The sequence below is a fragment of the Eschscholzia californica genome, unplaced genomic scaffold (genome assembly GCF_041429995.1).
Source record: "Eschscholzia californica isolate CP2 unplaced genomic scaffold, dmEscCali1.0.p SCAF_2, whole genome shotgun sequence".
Classification (NCBI taxonomy): domain Eukaryota; kingdom Viridiplantae; phylum Streptophyta; class Magnoliopsida; order Ranunculales; family Papaveraceae; genus Eschscholzia; species Eschscholzia californica.
The window spans coordinates 41,172,305-41,197,076 of record NW_028238309.1 but is presented as its reverse complement, the minus strand read 5'-3'; the positions used below and the strand labels follow the sequence as shown (position 1 = coordinate 41,197,076).

Below are 24,772 nucleotides of genomic sequence, written 5' to 3'. Positions count from 1 at the left end.
CATAGATTCCCTCTGCATACTGTTTGGAGTAAGAGTTTCCTGTTGTATTGTCAGTAATTGACTGCGTAGAATTTTTAATTTTCTGTCCAAATGTTTCTGAGCCCCATATAGTTAAGTCCTGATCCTGCTATTTTTGAGATAATGACTCTTTGTAGGAGTTGTGTTAGGTCCAATAGGCCTCAAATCTAATAGGAGTTGAGTAGCGGATACTGTGGAGTTCTGGTTTGAAACTCTGATACTACAATCTTGTGAAGGGTTTGAATCAAACAAAACCAAACCAATTCAACTGGACTTCATATACTTCTGGTGACTCTAAAGTTCTTTCCTGTTGGTAGGTGGGTTCCGAAAAATAAAAAATAAAAATGCCACGTCGCTCCGACGTGAGATAACTTCTTTTACCTAAAAAGGATGAAACCTGAAGCAAAAGATAAACAATTTCTCATCTTTCGATTAAATAATAACAATTCCTGTTTAAGATAGTTTCAAGTTCTTACATTGAAGTTATCGTTGGTGTCTACCTAATTTCTTATATTTTCTGTAAACTTTACCTTTTGTAACTCTATATATTGTTAGGAAAAATAACCTAATTAACTTGTTCAGGAATATGAAGATAAACGATGCGAAAGTAAAAGTAGAGACACCAAGATTATTTAACGTGGCAAAAAACCCCTCCAAGCTAGAAGGTAAAAAACCACGGGACCTAGTCCAGAAATCTTCCACTATAATTAAATAATGGTATACACAATTCTTCAAGATGTGTAGAAACACTCTTGGACAACTCTTCACCAAACCTATGGTGGATAAACTGAACAAAGAAACAAAGAAATAAAAATCTCTTACTCCTTAGGATTTGAACAAATCCTAGATTACTAAAGGTTGAAGAAGATAACCACAAACTAAATTGCTTCACAAGATTAATAATCTTCTTTTCTTCAAACCAATATTCTGCTCTTTCAATCTCTCTTGAAAGAACCACTTCAGAAATCTCTCTTTCTCTGACTTCTCTTTGTTCTGGAAGTTGTTGTGTATAATCTCTTCCCTTTCATTCCCTTTTATAATGATAAATAGGGAGGTTTACCAAAAGAAATAGGAATTCCTTTTTAGGCTTGAAAAAACTTCTATTTTTTCCCTAAACAAGGAATAAGGGAAATCCTATTCCAACTAGGAGTCCTTTAATTATAAGGAGGGACCCCAACATATATTTTATTCGAACAGATCGATAAAGTGTGACATTCAAAGTACCCAACTGGAGATAGAAAGAAAGAGAGGTTGCAAGTTGGTTGGTGGTTATAAAATATAGTGGTAGAGGGTTTGAGACTTGAGAAAGAGAGAGAAGAAAAAGAAAAGTTCAAGAGAGAGAGGGAGAGAGGGGTGGTGTTATAGGTCAATGGGTAAGAGGTTTCTCTCTGTCTTCACTTGTTACCTTGACAAATTCAAAAGTAGATATAATAAAATATGAGCAAGAGTTGTTAAGAGAAGAAGGTGATTGATTATATAGTCAAGCTGAAAATTAGAAATCATTGCCTTCTTTAAGCCTAAAAAATGGCAGTAAGTTGTTCTTATTCTCCTTTCTCTTTCTTGGTAGATCAACTTAAGATGCTAATTTTGAATGTGGGTTGTGATTATATTTTGATTATTCCGTTTGAGTTGTTCTTAATTAGTTTATAGCATGGTCTTTGGCTAATTGTGGTTGACTTTTATAATGTTCTTCCCCTGTTCTCTGTTTGCTTTAATGGTTGTGTTCAAATTAAGTTTGAGCTTTTTAATGGCAAAAACTTGGAAAATCTTTACATAGAGATTTTGTTTTCCTACGAATCGTGTTAAGTGCATCACATCATTTTGGTGGCTAGGTAAGTTTTCCTATATTTGTAGAAGATTAAGGAGGGTTTTAGAATTGGAGTTATAAATTTGATTAATTAGTGGTAGAGGGTTTGAGACTTGAGGGTGGCATTGACCCAACTAACTTATGACCTTTTAAGTTCAAGCCCACCACCCTCTCATCAGAGGAATTGCAAGAAACTCCTACCCATTGACAGAAATGGATAGAATTGTTCCATGAGTTCATGACTTGGAATGGATCTTGAGTAATTCTCTCCTTGAATGAAAGTAAAGCAAGACGGTCTGACTCGTTTCCAGAAACTATGGTTGTCCTTTTACTCGATTGTGAATGAGAAATCATGAGAAAAAGAAGAAGAAGAATGACATGAGTGAATAATGACCAATACATGCTTAATCTCGTAAAAAAGAATTAGAAAGTAGTGTGGGAAATGAAGCTCTTTTAAGAAACTTCTGTATTTATAAGCAAATTTCAAGTTCAATGACTATTGACTCTTGAATGGCAGCCCACCCAGCACTTCATTCGCATTATATTGGTCATATTTGAGGTGTTTTCATCTTAGCCACTCTTATCATTGTTTGGGAAGATTAGTGGAAAATTTGAAGATTATATAAACATAATGGAACTTCTTGGTGGTAGACCACAAAGACTTCTCTTGTTCACTAAATTCCTTATTGTCGTGATGATTTCAAACAGTTTTTAGTTTGCTTTTCTTCTCAGTCTTTTTCCTGTTTCTTTCTTTTGGTGGTAGAAAGATGTACTAATGGGTTCTAAATTCTTTTAGACCTCAAGTCAAGTGGTGACCTTGACTTTGACTTCATAAAGATTAGGTGGATGTTGGAAAAGAAATTAGTAGCAAAAGTAAAGGAAGACTAGCACACCGGGTGAAAGATGGTCTTAAATGCACTAAACACTTGTCGATTTGGAGTTGTTGTGACTATTAAGCTAGCACTCACTTCACTACTAGGAGATGCGTGGTCACTGGTAGGACATAATCTCCATACATGACCGAATGATATATACCATGTGATGCTCTATTACGAGAACTAATAGTGAGGCTCAGATATCAAGAGAGAAAAGAAAAGAAAAAAGTAGATTTAGGTATAAGTATTTTCTTTGAGAATACCTCAATCCCTGGTTACACACAAAACCATAGAAGTTAAAGCTCACTAACCCCTTCAATCTGGAAGCCACATATCGCTGTGTAGAAGAAGTTTGCAAAGATTTAACGCAGCACTTACGTTAAAACATCCAGCAAGTAACTCTTCCACCTGCGAGAAAGCCTTGCAGAGCTTCAGCTTCTCAGTTGTGACCCCCTTGGTAAACATGTCTGCTGGATTCTTCGAACCAAGAATCTTTTCCAGTAGTAGCTCACCATCTTCCAGAAGCGACCGAATGAAATGGTAGCGAATATCTATATGCTTTGTCCTTGCATGATAGGCTGAGTTCTTGGCAAGATGAATAGCACTTTGACTGTCACTGTACAAAATACTATTCTTCTTCTCCTGCCCCAACTCTGCTAATAAACCTTTCAACCATATCATCTCCTTGCTTGCTTCTGTCACTGCTACATACTCCGCTTCTGTTGTTGACAATGTTACCAACTTCTGTAATCGTGAGTTCCAACGCACTAAACACTTGTCGATTTGGAGTTGTCGTGACTATTAAGCTAGCACTCACTTCACTACCAGATGCGTGGTCACTGATAGGACATAATCTCCATACATAACTGAATGATATATACCATGTGATGCTCTATTACGAGAACTAGTAGTGTGGTATTAGACTATTAGAGGCTCAGATATCAAGAGAGAAAAGAAAAAAAAAAGTAGATTGAGGTGTAAGTATTTTCATTGAGAATGCTAACCTATATCCGAAAACAAAGAAAAAAATGCAGAGCAATCTGATAGCACCAAGACAAGAAATCTATCATGTTGGAATGACATCACCGGTTACACACAAAACCATAGAAGTTAAAGCTCACTAACCCCTTGAATCTGGAAGCCACTTATCGCTTCGTAGAAGAAGTTTGCAAAGATTTTAACGCAACACTTACATTAAAACATCCAGCAAGTAACTCTTCCACCTGCGAGAAAGCAATTACAGTTGCCATTAGGACTTTCAATCAGAAATGGAGAAACATCTTCTCCATCATGGTTCATATGAAACCAAGAGAACAAATAACGTGATCGATAACAAAGTTTCTATAGACGGTTGTCTGATCTCTTCGCAGGAAGTATACGGACAGACGAAATGTTCAAGGATGGTTTAACCTTCACGAGTAATGTAGATTGTGGATCCAAAACTGCTCTTAGAAGAAGAAAATATCAATCACATGAACAGTGACAAAAACTATAAAAGATTAGACGAGTTTTCCGTCGCTAGAGCTGGGCTCTTATGTACTTTTGAAGGTCATCTCAATAGTCAGGACTCAGGGATACTTGCTTATCAAGTTCTTTATACAAGATTACGTCATATTTCCTTTATGAACGAAAAAAAACCTAACAAATCAATCAAGCGGAATACAAATGAATTTAAATACAAAGAGTTACAAGTAATAAATCTAAACAAAGATATTGAGCAAACAAAATAAATAATCATCAAAAATAAAAGAAACGCCAATAAATTTGAGCCTCGTTATTGATAACATCCATAATAACCAACTTCAGAATTTGTTATAGATGAGAATGCTGAATAATGGCATGTTCAGTCAAGCTAACCAAAGCTTCGATCTCCTTATAAGAATCAGCAAAAGCGCAAATGATTTCAGTGTTTTGAACGATAACATGAGAGAACTCCAAACAAAACATGATTTATTCGGCACCATTAATCAGGCTGAGTTAGGTTGGGGTGGCAGGTTAAACTGTTTCTGTCAGGTCATGTGGTAGTACATCAGTATAATATGTATTCGGTATGTTAAAAATGATGAATCTGGTCTTCCAACTATGTGGTTTCTAATGTTATCCCGTTCTTTTCCTGTCACCAACACATACAAGAAACGATTTTCTGATGTCATGCAGTTTACTAACTACATTTTTAATCACCATCCGTTCATTCGGTGAATGTGCAGAACACAAGATGCCGATTCTAATCACAGCAACCAAGCATTTCTTAATTCTAGTATCTATATTCTTCATTCTATGCTCAGCCTCAAATTCCAACACAAGTGTTGTTTCTTCTTTTTCTCTTGCCTCTACCTCCCCTATCCCATCTTCCACTGTTACTGCTAAAAACATAAGGGGGTCTACGATCTCCATTACTCGATCCGGCAAACCCCTCAAAGCAAAATTGTGAAGATTTAGACCGTCCTTGAACATGTCGTTGGTAGGCCTTTTTCCTGTAAACACCTCCAACAAGAGAATTCCAAAGCTATATACATCACCCATGATAGAAACTTGACCACCCATTCCGTACTCTGTAATTTTTTTTTTTTTTTTTTTGCATTAGAATCAGTCTAGTGGGTAAAAAAAATGTTATATTTAAAGGAAAGCTTATTTTAGAGAATTATATTTACCTGGAGGAACGTAACCAATGGATCCCCTTAGCCCAAGTGATATGCTTTGATTTTCGGAAGAACTATTCGATTTTTTGGAGAGGAACTTTGCTAAGCCAAAGTCACTAATATGAGCTATTTCATCTTCATCTAGAAGTACATTACTTGGCTTTAGATCACAATGAGCAATAGAAGTCTCACAATTATGATGAAGATACTCTAATGCAGAAGCTACATCTATGGCTATATGTAGTCTTTGACTAAAATTTAAACTCTTGGGACGACCATTTTCCATGTCAACTTGCGGATGCAATCGTTCTTCTAAACTACCATTCGGCATAAATTCTAAAACCAAAGCTTTAAAGTCATTCCCTTCATAATCGATACTCGAACATGTAGTTATGACTTTAACAATATTACGATGTCGAATGTTTCTCAAAGCTTCACATCATATATAAAACTCTTGGAAGCACCCACCTGTTGTAGGTTCAATACCTTCACAGCAATTATTGTTCTATCTTCGTTACTAACTCCTTTATACACGCAACCGAAACTACCTACACCAATCAGATTTTCAATGGAGAACCCACCTGTCAATTTAAATAGCTCCATGTAGGATGCGCTTCTTAACTGACCACTAGTTGAGGCGGATGCAGGAGCTTTAGTTTTCTTTCTGAACTTTCTGATCCAAATACAAGTAACAAGAGACAACAGAACTACACCTAGAACTCCAAATAGTACTGGGGCTATAACTTTTCGAGAAAGATGATTACGTGATTTATGAGTGGCTTTTCCCGAGCACACTGGCAAATGTAGTTTTGGGTTACCACCACAGAGCTTATAGTTTCCTAGAATAGAAGTTGCATTTATATCACCAAAAATACCTGCTTTTGGTACTTCACCTCTAAACTCATTGAAAGAAAGATTGAGGTACTTCAGAGACAAAAATTTCTCAAGAAAATCCGGGATCTCTCCGGACAAATCATTATGTGAAAGATCCAACTCTTCTATGCCTTTTAAAGCACTCAAAGACTGAGGAAGTGTTCCCTCAAAGCGATTTCGCCCCATGTACAAGTGTTCTAAGCTAATACAGTTTCCCAAAGTGCTTGGAATTTGACCACTAAACTGGTTATCTGACAAATATAACTTCCCGACATTTTTTAAGTTGCCCACTTCTAATGGTAAAGAACCACTCAGTAAATTGTGATTAATGGTCAAGGAAATTGAGAGGGAGGGAAGATTAAAGATCTGAATGGGTATGGTCCCATTAAGATTATTATAAGAGAGGTCTAACAATACCAAATTTTTACAATTTCCTATAGTTGAAGGTATGCTTCCTTGTAAGCTATTCATCTCAAGGTAGAGTGAATTCAAATTAGACAAGTTTCCAATGGAGGATGGTATATGTCCTGAAAACTTGTTAGAATTCAAGTACAACATCTCTAACCTCTGAAGCCTCCCTATCCCAACAGGGATAGTACCAGTCAAATAGGTATGGTCCAACGATAATAGTGTCAAACTGGCAAGGTTCTGAATCCCTGTAGGGATTCTGCCATGAATAGGGTTTATCCCCATAACAAATCGTTCAAGTTGGGTCGACAAATTGGCTACCGATTTGGGCAATTCGCCTCCTAGTTGATTATCTGCTAAGGATAAACCTTCCAGGTTAGTGCAATTAACTAGAGAACCAAGGATATTCAAGTCATTGGTTCCCCCTGATCCAAGTTGATTGCCATAGAAATTAAGCCAAGTTAATCCATGTAATGTTCCTAAACTTATAGGAATTGGTCCACTGAGATGGTTGGTTCCCAAATCAAGCACTTCAAGTCCAGATATGTTTAACAGGGAAACTGGAATGTTGCCTGTAAAATTATTTCTGCCGCCAGAGAAAAACTTCTGATTAGGAAGAGTGAGGCCTATATCAGATGGAAGTTGACCGTGAAGACGATTTTGTGCAACAGAGAAGGCGTATATAGAAGAGATGTTAAAAATAGAAGGAGGAATAATACCAGATAGTTTGTTTCCAAAAACTAGAAAGTAACTTAAGCTCCTCAATTGACCAAATTCATCTGGTATGCCTCCTTCAAGATTATTTTGTCCAAATGAAAGATGAGATAAAGATGAAAAGTTGCCTATCCATGGCGGTATTCTTCCGGTAAGATTATTTCTTTCCAGACCAAGAGACAACAACTTTGTTAGTGAACTCATCTGATCAGGTATACTTCCGTCCATATTGTTGTAATCTAAGTCCAAGACTAGGAGATCTGAACAATGGGTGATATTGATCGGAATTTTCCCAGTAAATGAGTTATAACTCAGATTCATATACTTCAATCGTAGCAAAAGACCTACCTCTTGAGGGATTTCACCTTGGAAGTTGTTGTCGCTTAGACTTAAACGAGTAAGAAAGGTAAGATTTCCAATAGAGGGTGGCACTGACCCAACTAACTTATGACCTTTTAAGTTCAAACCCACCACCTCTCATTAGAGGGATTGCAAGAAACTCCTACCCATTGACAGAAATGTATAGAATTGTTCCATGAGTTCATGACTTGAAGTGGATCATGAGTAACCTTATCCTTGAATGAAAGCAAAGCAAGACGGTCTGACTCATTTCGAGTAACCGTTGTTGTGATTCTCGATTGTGATGAAGAATTCATGAGAACAAGAAGAATGACATGAATGTATAATGACCAATACATGCTTAATCTGAAAAAAATAAAAGTAATCAAAACAGCAAATTTCTTCATGAAACATGAAGCTCTTTCAAGCTTATATATATACATATATATATATAGTTATCAGTTGGAGCCTGATTATGCTATGTAAGCGTAATAGTAATACGGATTCTGCTGTAATCAGCAATTTGGACTTCACTTGCATTTGCCTTAAATGTATCACCTACTATCTTCTTTACTTTGGGTAGGTGGTAGTTAGTTCCTCTTTGGTTCTTTCTTTCTATATTTTTGGTAGGCCCCTTGAAACTATTCAACTTCAATTCAATCAGATGAGGATAAACAAACCCATTACTTAAAATCTGATGAAGAATGGGAAAAGAAAAATACCCAAATTGATCGGGGAGTAGAATGAAACTAAATCAAACCCTAGAAATCAATCCAGCGGCAGAAAAATGTTGACATAAAGATAAATGAAACAAAAGTCTAGATGAAACAAGAAAAGATAACTATTACTAAAATGAAAAAAAAAACACCTCAAATTTGAGCCTCGTCGAGTTAATCCGAACTTCTTCAAAATCGGCAAGAATGGGGATGATTTCAAATTTGGCGCCATTAATCAGACAAGAGTTAGGTCGGTTGGACTACAAGAGCATCTCCAATGCAAGACTTCAAGAAAAACTCTAAAAATCATGCGTCAAGTTTGAAAAATGAATCTCTAAATGACCTCTTTCCTATTTGACTATTTAGAGATACCTATTGAAACCAGAGTGATAGGGGGATTCCAAACATATACTCCATTTTGTACTCCCTTGCTGAGTTGTAAAAAAGACAAAACATTTTATTATTTTTTAATATTAAAGGTATGAGTATTAGGAGAGAGATAAATTCTAGATGTTTACCACCGTTAGCTCTAAACGGACATGGTCAAATCAATTGTTTTAAAAAAAAACAATTGTTTTTTTAATATCAAAGATATAAACAACCAGATTTTTTTACTTTTGTGGGTACTTGTCAAATCTATAATTTTATTCTTTTTTTTATTTTTTCAGAGAAGTCAAATCGGTACTTTTTTATTCTTTTGAACTTTTCAGAGAAGTCAAATCAATAATTAAATTACCAAAAGACCGGTCTTTTAATTTTTATTTTCAATTGTGCCATTGAAATCAACGGCTTAAATTGAATCTCGAATTTGGACTTTTTTATCTTTGATTGAACTTCCAGACTTATATAACATTCATACTTATTCTAAACACCCATCCTTCCTCTAAACATTCCTTCTTCTTTCAAAAACTTAGTTTTTCATCAAATAACTTCAAGTTCTTCTTTCTTCAACATTTGAAGTCTAGTTGTTAAAATTTCTTCCATAAGGTATGTAAAGGATACTACATAAACTATGTGATCTTTGTATTTCTAACATTTCATACAATGTCTTGTATTTCCAACATTTTCATGTTATTTTATTTGAAATGTTTTATTTCTTTTACTTTGTAGATTAGATAACATACATGGAGGATGTACGTGGAAAGTCTATAGTTGTACAAGAGTCGGATGATGATTTAGAGGTAGAAGAAGATTTTGATGGAAGTGAAAAAGGCGTGGATAGTTCAGAGGATTTAAGAACGGCCCTCCAATATGGAACACAATACGATGATCCCGACGAAGTGTACGAAAAATTTAGAAAGTATGGGGCTATAATGGGATTCCCAATCCGGAGGCGAAGTAGTAAAAGAAATGTTGAAGGAGTTGTTGCATACATTGCTTTCACTTGTGGTCGAGAAGGAAACAGACCTAGCAAAACTGCAAATGTCTTGAGACCTAGAGCAAAGTGTCATACAAATTGTAAAGTTTTGATCAGAATCACTCTTGGCGCAGATAGGAAATGGAGTATTACTAAATCAGAGCTTGAACATAACCATGTTCTTAGTCCTACCCAATCTAGATTCTTCAAATGCAATCGAGTCATTAATCCTTCCGTCAGAAGAAAATTAGAATTACACGAAAGAGCGGGAATTCGAACAAATAAGAGTTTCGGTGTGATTGTTGAAGAGGCACATGGGTATGAAAATTTGCCTATCACAAAAAGAGATGCACGAAACTATGTAGATGCTCTTAGGCGAACCCGTCTTGGGGAAGGTGATGTTGTTACACTACAAAGTTTTTTTTTGTAGATGCAGTCGGAAAATAACGATTTCTTCTATCGTATGGACCATGATGAACATGGTCATCTGGAAAGAGTGTTTTGGGCAGATGCAAGGAGCGGGAAATGTTGCAAAGAATTTGGAGATGTGATCACATTCGATACGACTTATCTAACTAACAAGTATGACATGCCTTTTGCTCCATTTGTTTGAGTTAATCATCATGGTCAAACAATCTTACTTGGTTGTGGTCTAATCTCACATGAGGATATCAAATCATTTGAATGGTTATTTGAGACTTGGCTTACTTGCATGCATGACTGTCATCCTATAGGAATAATCACCGACCAAGACGCAACAATGAAAGTTGCCATTGCAAAAGTGTTTCCTAGAACTAGGCATAGATTGTGCTTATGGCATATTCTCAAAAAGTTGCCTGAGAAATTAAGTAGTAATAAAAATTATGAGGCTATTAATCAGACAATACACGAATTGGTATATGATTCACAGTACGAAGTTGATTTTGAGAAAGGTTGGGTTGAAATGATTCAAAAGTATGATTTGCATCAACATAGGTGGCTTTATGAAATTTATGAGTTAAGACATAGTTGGGTCCAAGTATACCTTAAGAATTCTTTTTGGGCCGGTATGTCAAGTACACAAAGAAGTGAAGGTGTAAATGCATTTTTTGATGGTTATGTGCATCATAAAACATCTTTGCACCAATTTTTTGAGCAATACGGTCGTGCAGCAAGAGACAAAGCAGAAAATGAAGCATTAGCTAACTTTAAATCATACTCACAGATGATTCCGTGTGTGACAAGATTTCTGATGGAGAAACAAGCTCAAGCAGTCTACACTAATAAGAAATTCCACCAGTTCCAACAAGAATTAACTTCGTTGTTATATCTTTTTGTAGGGGGAGTTCGTCAGTTACACCAGTATGTAGAATATGACATACTAGATCAGGTTTTGATTAGAGAAAAATATCGTAAAACAGTTTCATTTAGTCAACCGCAACAGGCAATATCATGTAGTTGTTGTAAGTCCTGATCTTATTCGTTATTATCAACTATGTAGGTCATTTGAAGAACTGGCTGACTTATCTTGTGACGACGATAACCGATGTCAAAGGTATATTAAATGGTGTGAAAAAGAGAAGAAATCAATATCTATTTATAGGCCTAGTGGTGATCCAACTCCTTTGAATGTTAATGTTAATGCTAATCCTAATGACGATGAAGTCACATTGCGTGATCCACAACGCAATACCCGTAAGGGTAGGCCTAAGTCTACAAGGTTGAAGTCTACATGGTTCAATTCCGAAGCGTCAAAAAAGAAAGATTCGGTAATGTTTTTCTAATCGAATATTTTTCGGTTATTTATTTTGAAGTTCATAAGATGTAACTCTATAACATATTTTTTTGTAGAATCTTGCTGGTCCATCTGAGATGCCGGCTACTCAAGAAAGCATTGATGCATCATCAACTCAAGGGAACAACTATTTTAATCAAACATATGGACAATATACCCATTTTGATCCTTATGGAAGTGTGAGTGTTTCTTTATTATATCAACACATAGATGATAATCTTTAACATCTTCATAAGTTAATGTAACACAATTGCCTTTTATTATAATAGGTTGGAACACAATATGGAATGTACCAGTCACCGAATTTCAACTTTGGAGAGCTCTTACAACAAGTCGATCAGAGGAATGATAGTTCAGATGAAAGTTGAAGTTTACTACATGTTATTTTGATGTTAGTTAATTTAGTTTACTGTTATATTCTAGAACTTGAGAATTTGGTCATTTAACTTAATGAAATTTGACTTCTTTTCATAAGACATTAAGTTTATTTTCAAGCAATTAGACAATATGACTTAAAACATAAAACATAAAACATGTCAATGTTGTTAATCCATAAAATAAAGACAAATACAATCTAACATGAATTAATTTTTCTTTTCCATAGACACAACAACCTTCGTAACTGATGTTGTGATTTTTATGGATTTCTTCTCGACAATTCGAGCCAATTTTTCAAACATGTTTTCGAGCTCTGCCACTTCCAACGATGACGTGTTTCCTTCTCCTACTTCAATCTTCTTATCCAATTTAGTCTTCTTATCCGAATCAAATGACTCACTTTTGTCTCACACGAAATACATACATTCCCGCACCGAATAATAAAAAAATAAACGTCCATTATTTGGACCATCTTTGACAACTCGTAACCAACGAATTATACCTTCTCCGTATTTGGGACATTTTTTTTTATCGGACATTGGATGAAGTTGTGTCCGGCTTCTCTGCAGCTATAGCACATCCCATCGTTATACCCACTCATGGCTACATATTCAAATTCAAATAATAGATAAAAATGGATCAAATCTACAAAATTTGCAATCTAGAATTGTAAATTATTTACAGAGTTATTATGACATTTAAAAGACCCATATTAAATATTTTTGTCCAAATTAGCTTCTAAAATATATTCTATAGATTAAACTCAAGAACACAAAATATGGAGATTTGAATTTGACAAAAAAGGTAAAACTCTAAAAAAAAAATTGATAAATAGGCTAGGGATGAACTTCTATATGAATTTGGTGTGGACAAAAATGGACTAGGGATGAACTTGAATTTGACTAAAAAACTCTATAGATCATTATGAAACACACCTTTTAGAGTGAAATAAGAATCAAGCCAAACAGATAAATTTGTCTTTAATTTCCTTCTATGATCAAGCAAGAACTAAGAAATGTTGGAGCAAATGTCCCTGGAACTAGAGAGAGATAGGGACTTTTTTTTATTGTTTGTGGAAAAAATGGAGGGAGGGTTGAGACAATATAAAGACCAACTCAAACAGTAGAAAGTAGGGATAGAAAAGTAAATTTGGTGTGGGTCAGTGCACATGGGTTTTTTTTTTCTCAAACTGTTGAAAGTAAATTCGGTGTGGGACAGTGCACATGGGTTTTTATTTTTTTTTTAGGATAATGTGCACGTGGGTTTGCATTGAAAGAAGAGATTTCTTCTTGGTTGGCATTAATTGAAACGAATTGAAATTTGAAGTAACGGAGCGTTGCCGTCTGTTTCTTTATGTCCCCTCAATGGACACCTAGGCAATGTAGTACCCTTGGGGGTACACTTAATACGGGTCTTTTATCATTTTCGCTATTGAAAAACCTTCTCCAATGCAACACTCAAGAGAAACTCTAAAAACTTATATTTTAGTGTAAAATTAATTGATTTGCTTATGTGGCACTTAAAGATCCTCAAGAGGACACTCTAAATTTAGAGTGTCTTCTTAAGGATCTCTAAAATAACTACCGCCACGTCATTTTAGAGATTCAAGTTAAGTGTTGCCTTGGAGATGAATTTTGAAGAGAAACCTTAAAAAATCCTATGTGGCACTCTAAGATTTAGAATTTGTGTCTTACATTGGAGATGCTCTAAGTATGACACAAGTACACCTCCCTGTCCACTTTTGTGCACTGTTCAATAGGAGGAGGGGTAATTTTTCTGATTCACGGCCTTGGCAAAAAAGATAAAATTATATCTTAGCCACCTAAAACATACAGTGTATAAGGATGTACACGAAAGTGTTCTTTAAAAATTTTTCTAGTTAACTATGGAAGGGGGGTCCCTTCGAAAATGAGGAATTGTGGCCGAACTTCTCAAGAGCCGACAATTTTCCTCAAAATCATCTACAGAAACATCCAAGGCTCTTGAAAAGAAAATTTTGTCAAAGACTCAGTTTTCGTGGTACTCTCGTTAAATTTGTTTTTGTTGTAATACTACTGTTTAAAATAGTATGCCAATACTTTTTTAAACTACAATAACTTTGACAATATTTACAACGAATGATCTATATTTTAGGTACAAAAAATCCACGTTGATCATTTAGTTAATTTTTCGGCGACTAGAGTAGTATTGTGGTAGTTTAGGTAACGGACATACAATTGTTACTCTTCATTTGATTAACTAGAGATATCAAAATAGTATAATTTGTTGGAAAAATATTGTTGTTACGAGTTTGAAATGGAAAAATCAAAAATACAATGTTGTACACGAAAAGTAAAAAGCTCGATAAATCGATTCTTTTAGACAGTAATTCGCCCCCTTCTTGTATAAACTACGAGTACACAACGGGTATGGAATCATGCTTTCAGGGTACGATGAAGTCTTTACAACTATCTGGGTTTAAAGTATGCATGCCTTGACAAAGATCGAGGACATTCTAAAAATTTACAAATTATGCCGATAAAGACCGACTTCGAATTCGACAAAGAGCTTGTAGCATTATCCCAAGAATTCACCCTTGATTATGAAATAGAAAATGCAAGAGAGACAGAGAGAAAGAGTTTCGTTAGATTCCTGGATGGTTTATTGCCACTTAATTTATATTAAGTGAAAGATATGGATGCGTCTCATCCCATGGGATGCATCCATTTGATGCAACAGACAATAATTTGAATGGACATTGCACCCATTCAATTTCTTGACGAGATGGACAACTACCATCTTCCCTCCAAAAAAAAAGCATCCTTCAAATTCCATATTAAACCGTTGAAAATTTCCAACAATCCTTCACCATTTTTAAAATTTAAATATATGTAATAAAAATCGAGACATACGAGACAAAATAGAGATAAAACAAAATAATTTTGCCATTATCACAGAAACTTGTACATACATGATAGATATCTTATGGATTTGAACCTTCACTTGGTGCAAACAATTCAAAGCTTTATCAGAATGATATGTGAACGTATCTTGAAGCAAGAAAAAAAACTCAAAGCTTTATCAGAATGCTATGGTGAACGTATCTTTAACCAAGAATCCTTTAGTGATGAAATCGCAGTCGTTGCACATACTTGTTTCAGTGGGAAAAAAATATTCATACTTTGCACATTAATGGCCATGTGCACTATCCTTTTCACGAATCTTCTTAGGAAAACGGTTTTATTTTCTTAGGAAACGGCCTATCTCCATAGTCACTTAGGTAAGTCCACTTGAGGTGTTTCCACGAGGCACCACTTAAAATTAGGACTTATTAAGGATTTATTATCCATCCATTGCCTTGCAGAAAACCAATACTAGCTCAGAAATGGGAGAATATAAAATGCTATTCCATAATCGCGAAAGCTTTAACTTGTTGGAACCCGTTGAACTTTGCCTATTTATTTCAAGACATAAGTTAGGTTTCTGTTAAAGGCGATCAACCTTCTTTCACAGACATGCACTCCATTTCTTTACTCTTAACCGAGACCATTACTTTAGGAAGTCCTTTAGTTAATGGATCTGCTAAGTTTTTCTTCGATTCTTTATAGTCGACTGTAATGACCCATTGTAGGGAATTAAACCCTTATACTAGTGTTTATAGCGGATAACGACATCTAATGTCTAACACTAGTATCCCCAAGATCATCATGCAAAACTAGTAATTAAACTAATGGAGATAGTAGATTACCTTAATCGCTTTTCCCTCGAACTAGTTGAATTGATTAAAGAAGACCAAGAGCTTCAAACGTAGCTCCTCTACTTGGGACACGAGCAATCAATTTGATCTCCCACCTTGTTGTATAGCTAGCACACCAATGGTGGTTGGAAAGAAGAACACCTTATTCTCTGCCCTAAGAGTGTTTATATAGAACCCTAATAAGAATCCACCTCCTTTTAGGTTTCCCAAAACACCCTTTAGAATAAGATTTAGGGAAATAGTCGAAAATAGCAACTATTGATATTTTCTCAATTCCCTAAGGAGGAGGTGTCCAAACACCACGAAAATTGGCAGATATAATTTTTATTATATCAGCAACTAACCCTCCAAAATTCAGCCCAATCCGAGTCCTAGAAGTACCCGAACCGGTCTAAGCCCAAAAACCCTGTTTTTGGCCTTTTTGTACTATCTTTGCCTAATTCCTTTTTAGGCCTATGAGATATGTTTATGGGACACTCCCATGATTATATCTCACTCCCACTAGTCATATCCTAGATCAATTTGTCACTCTTATGTGTAACCCGTTGTAGGATCCGATCGAAGTTAGCCGCGAATTACTTCGTAATTCGACGATCGTAGTTGGTCTCTAGCTACAACTCTACGATCCCTAAATCAATCGGACTTGATGATCTTCCACATCAATTATCCTATCCGACAAATTGTTCGCATTGTCACCTTGGTCGAAGGACATCTCCTTCAACTCCTTCACCCATGTCTTAAGCAATTGTCTCACAAATTGATGTTTTAGACTCACATTTCTCGACTTTCCATTTTGGTCTTATTTGCAATGTTGTAGAGTGTTGTCTGATTGTCACAATTTATCATGACCGGTGGAGATGGCTTCTTCCGGATGAAATTTTCTTCAACCAGATTGCTAAGTCATTCTGCTTTCTTCATTGCATCTGCTAATGCAATTAACTCTGACGACATACTTGAATCAGATATTGATCTGCTTCTTGGATCCCCAAGACACAACTGCACCACCTAAAGTGAAAATCCATCATGTGGTAGATTTAGACTTTGTTTCAATATTATTCCAGCTAGCATCACTTTTTTTTTTTTTTTTTTGAAAGCCATAAATTACTTAAAATATACATTACAATGTTCAGTCCCCTACATTGACAGTAAGTTAAAGTAGGGACGAGATTGAAATGGAATTAACAACATAAGGGCTAAATGATAATAATTTAAAGGACGTTGGATAGAACCGAAGCAGCCAAAAAATGGGCGTCCTCATTCTGAATTCTTGGGCAATACTTCAAATCCAACGGTCTATTAGCTATTCTTGCTCGGATGCCGTTGATCTTAGCTGATATCCTCCATGGGATCTCCGGATTGACGGCCCCGATTAATTCGAGTAAAACCCTAGCGTCCCCCTCGATTATAAAAGAGGAAAGTTGCATCTCCTCTGCTAGGGTTAACCCAAGCTCCAAGCCGGCGATTTCACTTGCTATCGGTGAGATTGGTTCCGTTAGGGTAGCTCGAGCTGCTATCGTTACTCCCTGTGAGTTACGAATTAAAGCTGCACATGATGCTTTTGTATCCCGAAAGGATCCATCGAAGTTAATCTTCAGGACTCCTTCCGGTGGTGGACACCATCGATTTCCCTGCATATGATGGTTAGTTGTTAATGGAGGGTTTGAAACTACCACATACCTGAGGGCTTCTGTTATATTCCAGTAGCATCTGTTCAGATCCGGTTGTCTCTCTTGAAAATGAAGTTCGTTCCTGGTTTTCCACCAAAACCACATGAGATAAGTATATCTATACCACCATGCTTCCCTATTTTGTTTATTCTTTAACATTGTGTCTAAAGCTTTAATTGGATCTGTTTGAATATGTTGTAGATGGTCTAATCCGGCCTTTTGAAGGAGTTTCTTGTACAAAGAACATGATCCGAATAGGTGATTGATGCTTTCCAACTCCTCTGTACCACACAACTTACATGTCTGATCGATTTGAGGAACCCTAGCTCCGATACTGGTGAGTACTGGAATCCCATTTTGAATTACTTTCCATATAAAATTTTGTATCTTTGGTTGAGCTTGATTCATCTTCCAAAATTGAGACCATGCAAATTCTTGCACTTGGGTTGGTAACTCAGGGTTTACCTTAATTTCTGCATAAAACGATTTTGATGTGAATTTCCCGTTTTCTTTGGGACACCAGATTAGTTCATCCTTGCTGTTGGTAGTGTGGATTGTTATATTAAGTATGTTATGAGCATCTTCTTCATTAAACCATTCTCGAATAAATGCCTCATTCCAAGTTAGATTATCCTGCATAATTAGTTCAGAAACAAACACAATCTCTTGTGGTAAATTAGTAACATCTGTAGGAATGTTGTGATAGCTATTGTTGGGAATCCAAGGGTCTGATCGGATTTTAACAGAAACACCATTATGAATATGCCACATACTTTTCTCCCTAATTATATTCTTAGTATTATTAATAGCTTTCCAAATGTGGGAAGAGTTACTAGAATAAGTATGAGACCAAAATTCCCCATCTTTGATATATTTAGCATGAAGTAGTCTAACCCATATGTCATTCTGTTTAGTAATGAAGTTCCAAGTCATCTTGGCTATTAGAGATGAATTGATCTCAACAATAGACCTAATGCCTAGACCCCCTTTGTGCTTTGGGGCAGTTATAATGTCCCAATTGATAAAGTGGATTTTCCTCTCTGAGGGGGAGTGACCCCACCAAAAACTTCTCTCGATCTTCTCTAGACTATTAGCCACTGCCTTAGGCATTACTTGGTAACTACAAACATAAGTGCAAAAAGAAGATAAAATGGATTTGATAAGAATTGACCTACCTGCTTGAGTAGTGAATTTGTGTTTCCATCCGGCTAAAGATTTATTGAATTTCTCAATGAGCCAGTTATAACTCTCGATTCTGTGATCTTTTTTGAGCACTAATGCTCCCAGATATTTATCTCTATCAGTCATCAAGGGAGCATTGAGGGTTTGAACAAATTGCGTGGTTATATTAGAAGGAACTCCATTGCTAAAATACAGAGAAGACTTGGAGTAATTTACCCGTTGCCCCGAGAATCTTCCATATTCATCCATTATCTGCATCACTGTATTTAAATTCTCTTGTGTTGCCTTTCCAAATACAATCAGATCATCAGCAAATAGGAGATGTGTAATGTTAGGGGCTGCTTGATTGATCTGATATCCTGTAAATGTACCTTTGTGCTCATAATAATTGAAAAGGAGAGAGAGAGACTGTGAGGTAAGGATGAAAAGATAGGGCGATAACGGACAGCCCTGTCTTAGACCTCTAGTGGCTACAAAATCACCCACAGTACCCCCATTTAGTTGAATATTAAATCTGGAAGTGGTGATGCAAGACATAATAAGAGATAGAATACGGCCAGATAGGCCCGTTGATTTTAATACACATTCTAGAAATTCCCAACTGACTCGGTCATAGGCCTTAGCCATGTCCATTTTCAAAGAAAAAATACCCTTTTTTGCTTTAGAACCATGCATAGAGTGAAGCAACTCCTTTGTAATAACAATGTTATCCATTATTTGCCTATTAGGTACAAAGGCATTTTGGGTCCACATGATGCCTTCTTCCAGATACGGCCTAATCCTGTTTGCTATAAGTTTAGTGATGAATTTATAGACCGAGTTGCAAAGGGCAATCGGTCTAAACTGCGAGGCCGTACTCGGATTTCGAATCTTAGGAATTAAAGCAATAGTAGTATTATTTAAATGGGGTTCGATTAAACCTGAAGAGAAAGCTGTTTGAATATACGAAATAAGATCTTGTCCCACGATGTCCCAGTTGTGTTGAAAGAAATAACAAGGTAGCCCATCTGGTCCCGGACTCTTAATCGACCCCATTTTCATAACTACATCTTTAATCTCCTCGGGAGACGGAATTCTGGAGATATCGGCCAGCTGTTCGATCGAAAAGACCTTGTATGCATTAATTATCTCGGTCGGCGGATCACTCACCGGTTCCGCCTTGAATAGATTCTGAAAATGCTCAATAAACTCTTGCGAAATAATGTTCATATCCGAAGTAGTCTGGCCATTTGATAATGTGATCTGATTAATTTTGTTTTTCTGTCTCCTGGTAGTCATAGCAATATGAAAAGCCTTTGTATTGCGATCCCCATTTTGTACCCATTTCACTCTTGATCTCTGTTCTGCTTTTGTTCGTTCAATGTTTTCCAAAAATAGCAATTCCTCTTGTATTTTGCTTTCCATTTCCAAAAGCGTAGTTGTAGATTGTAAGTTTTGCAAATCACCCAGTCTTTTTCTTAAGATAGTTAATCGGTTTTTAATAATTCCAAAGGCTCTTTTACTCCAACCTTTAATAGAGTCTTTTACTTGGTTTAGTCTCTCCAAAAAGCTGCCTTCTGACCGAGCCCATTTATCTTCAAAAATTTGTTTATATTCTTCATGTATAGTCCAGAATATCTCGAACTTTGTAATTGTTTTAATGGGTTGACCTTCTACCTTTAGTTTGAGCAAAATTGGAGCGTGATCGCTGTTATATCGTGGTAGATGAAAGATCCCTGCTTCTGGAAACCTCATAAGCCAAGTCGCGTCACTAAGACCTCTGTCGAGTCGTTCTTTGGTTAAATGATGTATTGCTTTATTATTAGTCCATGTGAAGGCTGGACCGTTGAACCCCAAGTCAACCAAGTTAGCATCTCGAACAAACTGTTTAAAAGTAGACATAAATGGTATATTAGAATGACCTCCCCATTTATCTCTATGGTCTAACAAAGCATTCATATCTCCTAAGCAACAGAACGGATTCGTGACATTATTAATACGGGATAGTAAACTAGTCCAAAATCTGGGTCTATCCCTGACATTAGGTGGACCATAAATGAAAAATATATCCCAAGGTTCAGAAGAGGGAAAAGCAATAGTTGCATGAATAAGATTAGAGGAAGAAAAATGAATATTCATATTAATATCTGCATTCCAGTACAATAGTAGTCCACCGCTACGACCTATGGATGGAACAGTAAAAAACTCCGTAAGATAGTTTTTATTGAAACACATAAGAGGCATATAATTTATTAATTTGGTTTCAGAGAGAAAAACCACAGCCGGTTTAGTCGCTCCTAGGAACTGAGACAAGGTTTCTTTTGTCGGGGCGTTCCCTAACCCACGACAATTCCACGCCAGAATACTCATGGCGATTTCGGCATTTGGGATGTCGGCACCCTTTCATTACATAATACAATTGAGTGAGAGGATCGTTTAAAGTATTTAGGAGATCTATCATTGACAATGTGCATTTCTTCATCAACATATCCTTGATCTCCTTGTACTGCATTCTGTTTTGGAAGTGATGTAGACGTTTCTCCCGAAAACAAAGCATTTGAATATAATCCCGTTGATCCATACATGGTTTGAACTCCTCTCTTTTTAGTTTCACACAATCTGGACAACAAATCTCCAAAATTAGCATTAATAGAGAAATCAGGAATATTTTCATTCATAACTTCGTCAGATTCAGAATTAATGAAATTATCATTGCCTAAATTAACCCGATTAACATGACAAAATGAATCAAGATCTTTTATTTTATTCTTAGTCGAGAAGGGAACTTTGAAATCATCCGAAAATTTAGGAGTCATAATTTTGGAGATTTTAGTCCGTTGTTCTTCTGTGAGGTTCTGTTTAAGAAGATCATTACATGCTAACATGGTAGGGCAGAATTTAATGGTATGTCCAGTAAAGCCACAAGCTATACAAAATCTCGGCAGTTTTTCAACTTTAAGATGAACTGCAATTATTTTAGTATTAGACAATTTCAAATATACTCTAGGAACAAATGGTTTATTCAAATTGAGTTCTATCCTGACTCTCCCAAATAGGGTCCATTTGATAGCATCTTCATTTGTGGTCGGAACAATTGTACCCAACGGTTCTGCTAGTCTATTAACAGTTGTACTATTAAGATGACTGGGAGGAAGACCATGCATCTGAACCCAAAACCATGCCGAATCGAAAATATGATCGCTCGGCATAGTATCCTGTTGACATTGTTGAAGAACAATTAACTCCTCCTGAATTACCCAGGGAGAACTTTCTAAAGCAATTTCAAGTTCTGTAGCCGTATTGAATTTGATTAAGAACACATTATCTTTAACCTCCGAAATGTTGAATCGGTTTGGACCATGAATCACTCTAGATAACCTGGTCATAGCCTGATTTAAATCTATATGCTTGTCACTTTGAAACCAAATTACTCCATTTTTCACTATATCCGATGAATTTTGGGCGACATCGTCTCCTTCAATCACGATTGGGGGAGGATCATCGGTAGTCAAAGCCGCAAATTGTTGAATAAATTGACTGCTTGGTTCAGCCATAGAAAAGAGAACAAGAAATAAGAAGAAACTTGATGAAACTCAAATGAAAATGACCGGCAGACGAGAACAAGAGACTCCTATAGAGCGACTGAATTGGAATTCCCGGCTATAACAGCCTGAATTCGAGAAAAGGAACAAAAAACGAGATAGAAAACTGCCAATAACCGCCTGATCCCAGCCCAAAAAACCGTCAATTTGAATTAAAGATAGTAGTAACTGCTTGTATAACCGAAAGCACCACCACTTTTGGTTGTCCGATCAGAAATAGCATAAATCTCCGCCCGGGAGAATTTTAGGCCTCACCTAGCTAGCATCACTAAATCCTTCTAATATAACGGGGTTTCCTTTATAATATAAACCATAATCCATGGTTCCCTTCAGGTAACTTAGTACTCTAAAAATTGATTTCCAATGCTCTGGTTCTGGATTACTTCTAAATCGACATAGAACATTGACAACGTAGGCTATGTCAGGTCTAGAGCAGTGCATCGCATACATCAGACTACCTATAATACTAGCATACTCAAGTTGAGCCTGCGTGCGACTAATATTCTTCAGTTTTTTTACTGGGGTCCATTGGAGTTGGAGTTGGTTTATGCTCGAAGTGATCATACCTTTTCAAGATCTTCCCGATGTAATGTGTTTGACTTAAAGCCAATACATTATCCTTTCTTAAAATTTTAATTCCTAAGATGACATCAGCCACCCCAAGATCTTTCATATCAAACTTAGATGATAAAAAATCTTTATTTCTTCGACTGAAGATAGATCAATTCCAAAAATGAGCATACCATCAACATATAAACAAATAAGTACACAACTAGACTTATCTGTTTTATAGTAAATACACTTATCTGTATCGTTAACGACAAACCCATTTGATCGAACAGTATGATAAACTTTTCATGCCACTGCTTAAGCGCTTGCTTCAGACCATAAAGAAATTTCACTAACTTGTTGTCTTTCTTTTCTTGGTCTGGAGGAATAATCCTTCAGGTTGTTCCATATAAACTTCATCTTCTAGGTCATTATTTAGAAAAACAGTTTTGACATCCATCTGATGAATAACTAAATGGTGAACTGAGGCAAGAGCAAACAACACCTGGATCGAGGAGATACGTGTCACTGGTGCATAGGTATCAAAATAGTAAGTACCATGTCTCTGTTTAAAGCCTTTAGCAACTAACCCCGCTTCAAATTTATTTATGGACCATCAGGATTTAAGTTCTTCTTAAATATCCACTTACATATATCTTATAGGTTTAGATCCAGGAGGTAAATCAGACAATACCCAAGTTTGGTTTAATAAGATAGAGTTGATTTCATCATTTGTAGATTTTTTCCAGAAATTATAGCCTCTAGAATTCACAACTTCAAAAAAGTTAATTGGATCATTATCAATATTCAAAACAAACTTAGTAATGTCTGTGACTTCACTTCTATCACCTTCCACTTGATTAGTAATGAATTCAGCACCATATGAACGTTCTGTTCTAGCCCTCTTACCTCTACTTGGTTCTAATTCAGGAGGTTCATGAGATTTCAGATTTTCCTTCGTATTATTCTCAATGATTGTAGATTAAGAATTAGATAAATTTACAGGATTTAGTAAGTTATGATTATTAGCACTAGATCTCGTCGAATTCTCAAAAATTCCACATCTACATATTTTATAATTTATAAAGTGTCTAGATTGATAAATCCATATGTCAATCTATTATGAGAATAACCTATAAAAGCACATTTATAGGCTCTAACACCTAATTTTGGTCTCTTAGGGAAACTGTAGTGCCCCTATTTATCTAGTGGGTGCCTATAGCACCATCCCATAAACCTATTAATAGCCAAAAAAACCCTACTGCCCATTTCTTCCCCACCTTCATCCCTTAAACCGTGAGCTAGTGAGAGAAAGGGGGGTGGGGGGTATTGGATGCTCTTGTGAGTGGAGGCCAAGAAGAAGAAGAGGAAGATCAAGGTGTTCGTGGCTTTTTATTTCTTTGGTTCTTAGTGTGGGAGTTCCCAACTTTCTTCATCTCTTCATTTTCTTAGTGTAGCCATTAGTGTTAGAGAGAGGGAGCTTGGTTCTAGAGAGGGAAACTAGGGCAAGTGAAGGAGAAGGAGGCATCAAGCTTGGTGATTTTTCTTTGTTGTTCTTGGTGTGGAGCTTGGTTTACTTTGGATCTAAGGTAGATTTGTATCTCTCTAGGGCTTGAATAACCATTTTTATAGAAAACCTAGACAAATTAGATAACACTACAAACCCTATATTTTAGTATTACTTGAAAATAGTTTAGGGTTCTTGACACAAATGTATATACTAGAAGTAGTAGATCCTTCATTTCTACAAACTCTTTTCTAGGTCACTTTGAAATCCCATCTATGTGTGTTAGGTTTTGTAGGATATTTTGCCCTAATGGCATACTTGATGAACCATATAATCTCTATTAACATTTTCATGCTACGTTCATGTATTACAATGATATTTAGGGTTGGACCTCTTCATTTGGCATGATTTTAGTAAATAACTCTTATAATTAGATGCCTCTCACTATTGGACAATATCCTCAATGTAGATACATGAACATGTGTTAGTACTCAACATGATATGGGAATCTTAGGCTATTGTTATACATCAATTCATTACTTGCAAAACATTATAAATATGAAACTCGTATGTCGTAATATACTAACGAATATGATTTTGATTTATGTATGTTGTGGTGTGATGCTATTATATGTGTGTGATGTGATGGAGT

At 36.1% G+C, this 24,772-nt stretch overlaps 1 protein-coding gene, 1 long non-coding RNA gene and 1 pseudogene across 3 annotated transcripts; 1 reads left to right on the top strand and 2 right to left on the bottom strand.

Moving 5' to 3' along the window:
• Nucleotides 1-4,770: 4,770 nt before the first annotated feature.
• LOC147557963 (LRR receptor-like serine/threonine-protein kinase EFR pseudogene) lies at nucleotides 4,771-8,043 on the bottom strand (annotated as a pseudogene). Its single transcript, XR_015234140.1, has 2 exons — nucleotides 5,352-8,043; nucleotides 4,771-5,252 (listed from the first exon to the last, which is right to left on the bottom strand). The product of XR_015234140.1 is annotated as an LRR receptor-like serine/threonine-protein kinase EFR pseudogene (transcript).
• A 1,470-nt stretch (nucleotides 8,044-9,513) lies between these two features.
• Nucleotides 9,514-11,888, top strand: LOC147557962 (protein FAR1-RELATED SEQUENCE 5-like). The gene is made up of 5 exons (XM_086658973.1): nucleotides 9,514-10,141; nucleotides 10,481-11,087; nucleotides 11,227-11,494; nucleotides 11,577-11,699; nucleotides 11,790-11,888. The coding sequence occupies exons 1-5, from the start codon at nucleotides 9,514-9,516 to the stop codon at nucleotides 11,886-11,888; spliced, it is 1,725 nt and encodes a 574-aa protein (XP_086515099.1).
• Nucleotides 11,889-11,946: 58 nt separating this feature from the next.
• On the bottom strand, nucleotides 11,947-12,972 carry LOC147557961 (uncharacterized). Its single transcript, XR_015235409.1, has 2 exons — nucleotides 12,834-12,972; nucleotides 11,947-12,501 (listed from the first exon to the last, which is right to left on the bottom strand). It is a non-coding gene; the product is annotated as an uncharacterized LOC147557961 (long non-coding RNA).
• Nucleotides 12,973-24,772: the final 11,800 nt, after the last annotated feature.

What these genes read in the sequence shown, in the direction of transcription:
- LOC147557962 (XM_086658973.1), top strand. Translation starts at nt 9,514, where the DNA reads ATGGAGGATGTACGTGGAAAGTCTATAGTTGTACAAGAGTCGGATGAT. An exon ending in GCGAACCCGTCTTGGGGAAG is followed by an intron (nt 10,142 to 10,480) that starts GTGATGTTGTTA and finishes GTCATCCTATAG; the next exon opens with GAATAATCACCGACCAAGAC. An exon ending in GGAGTTCGTCAGTTACACCA is followed by an intron (nt 11,088 to 11,226) that starts GTATGTAGAATA and finishes TCAACTATGTAG; the next exon opens with GTCATTTGAAGAACTGGCTG.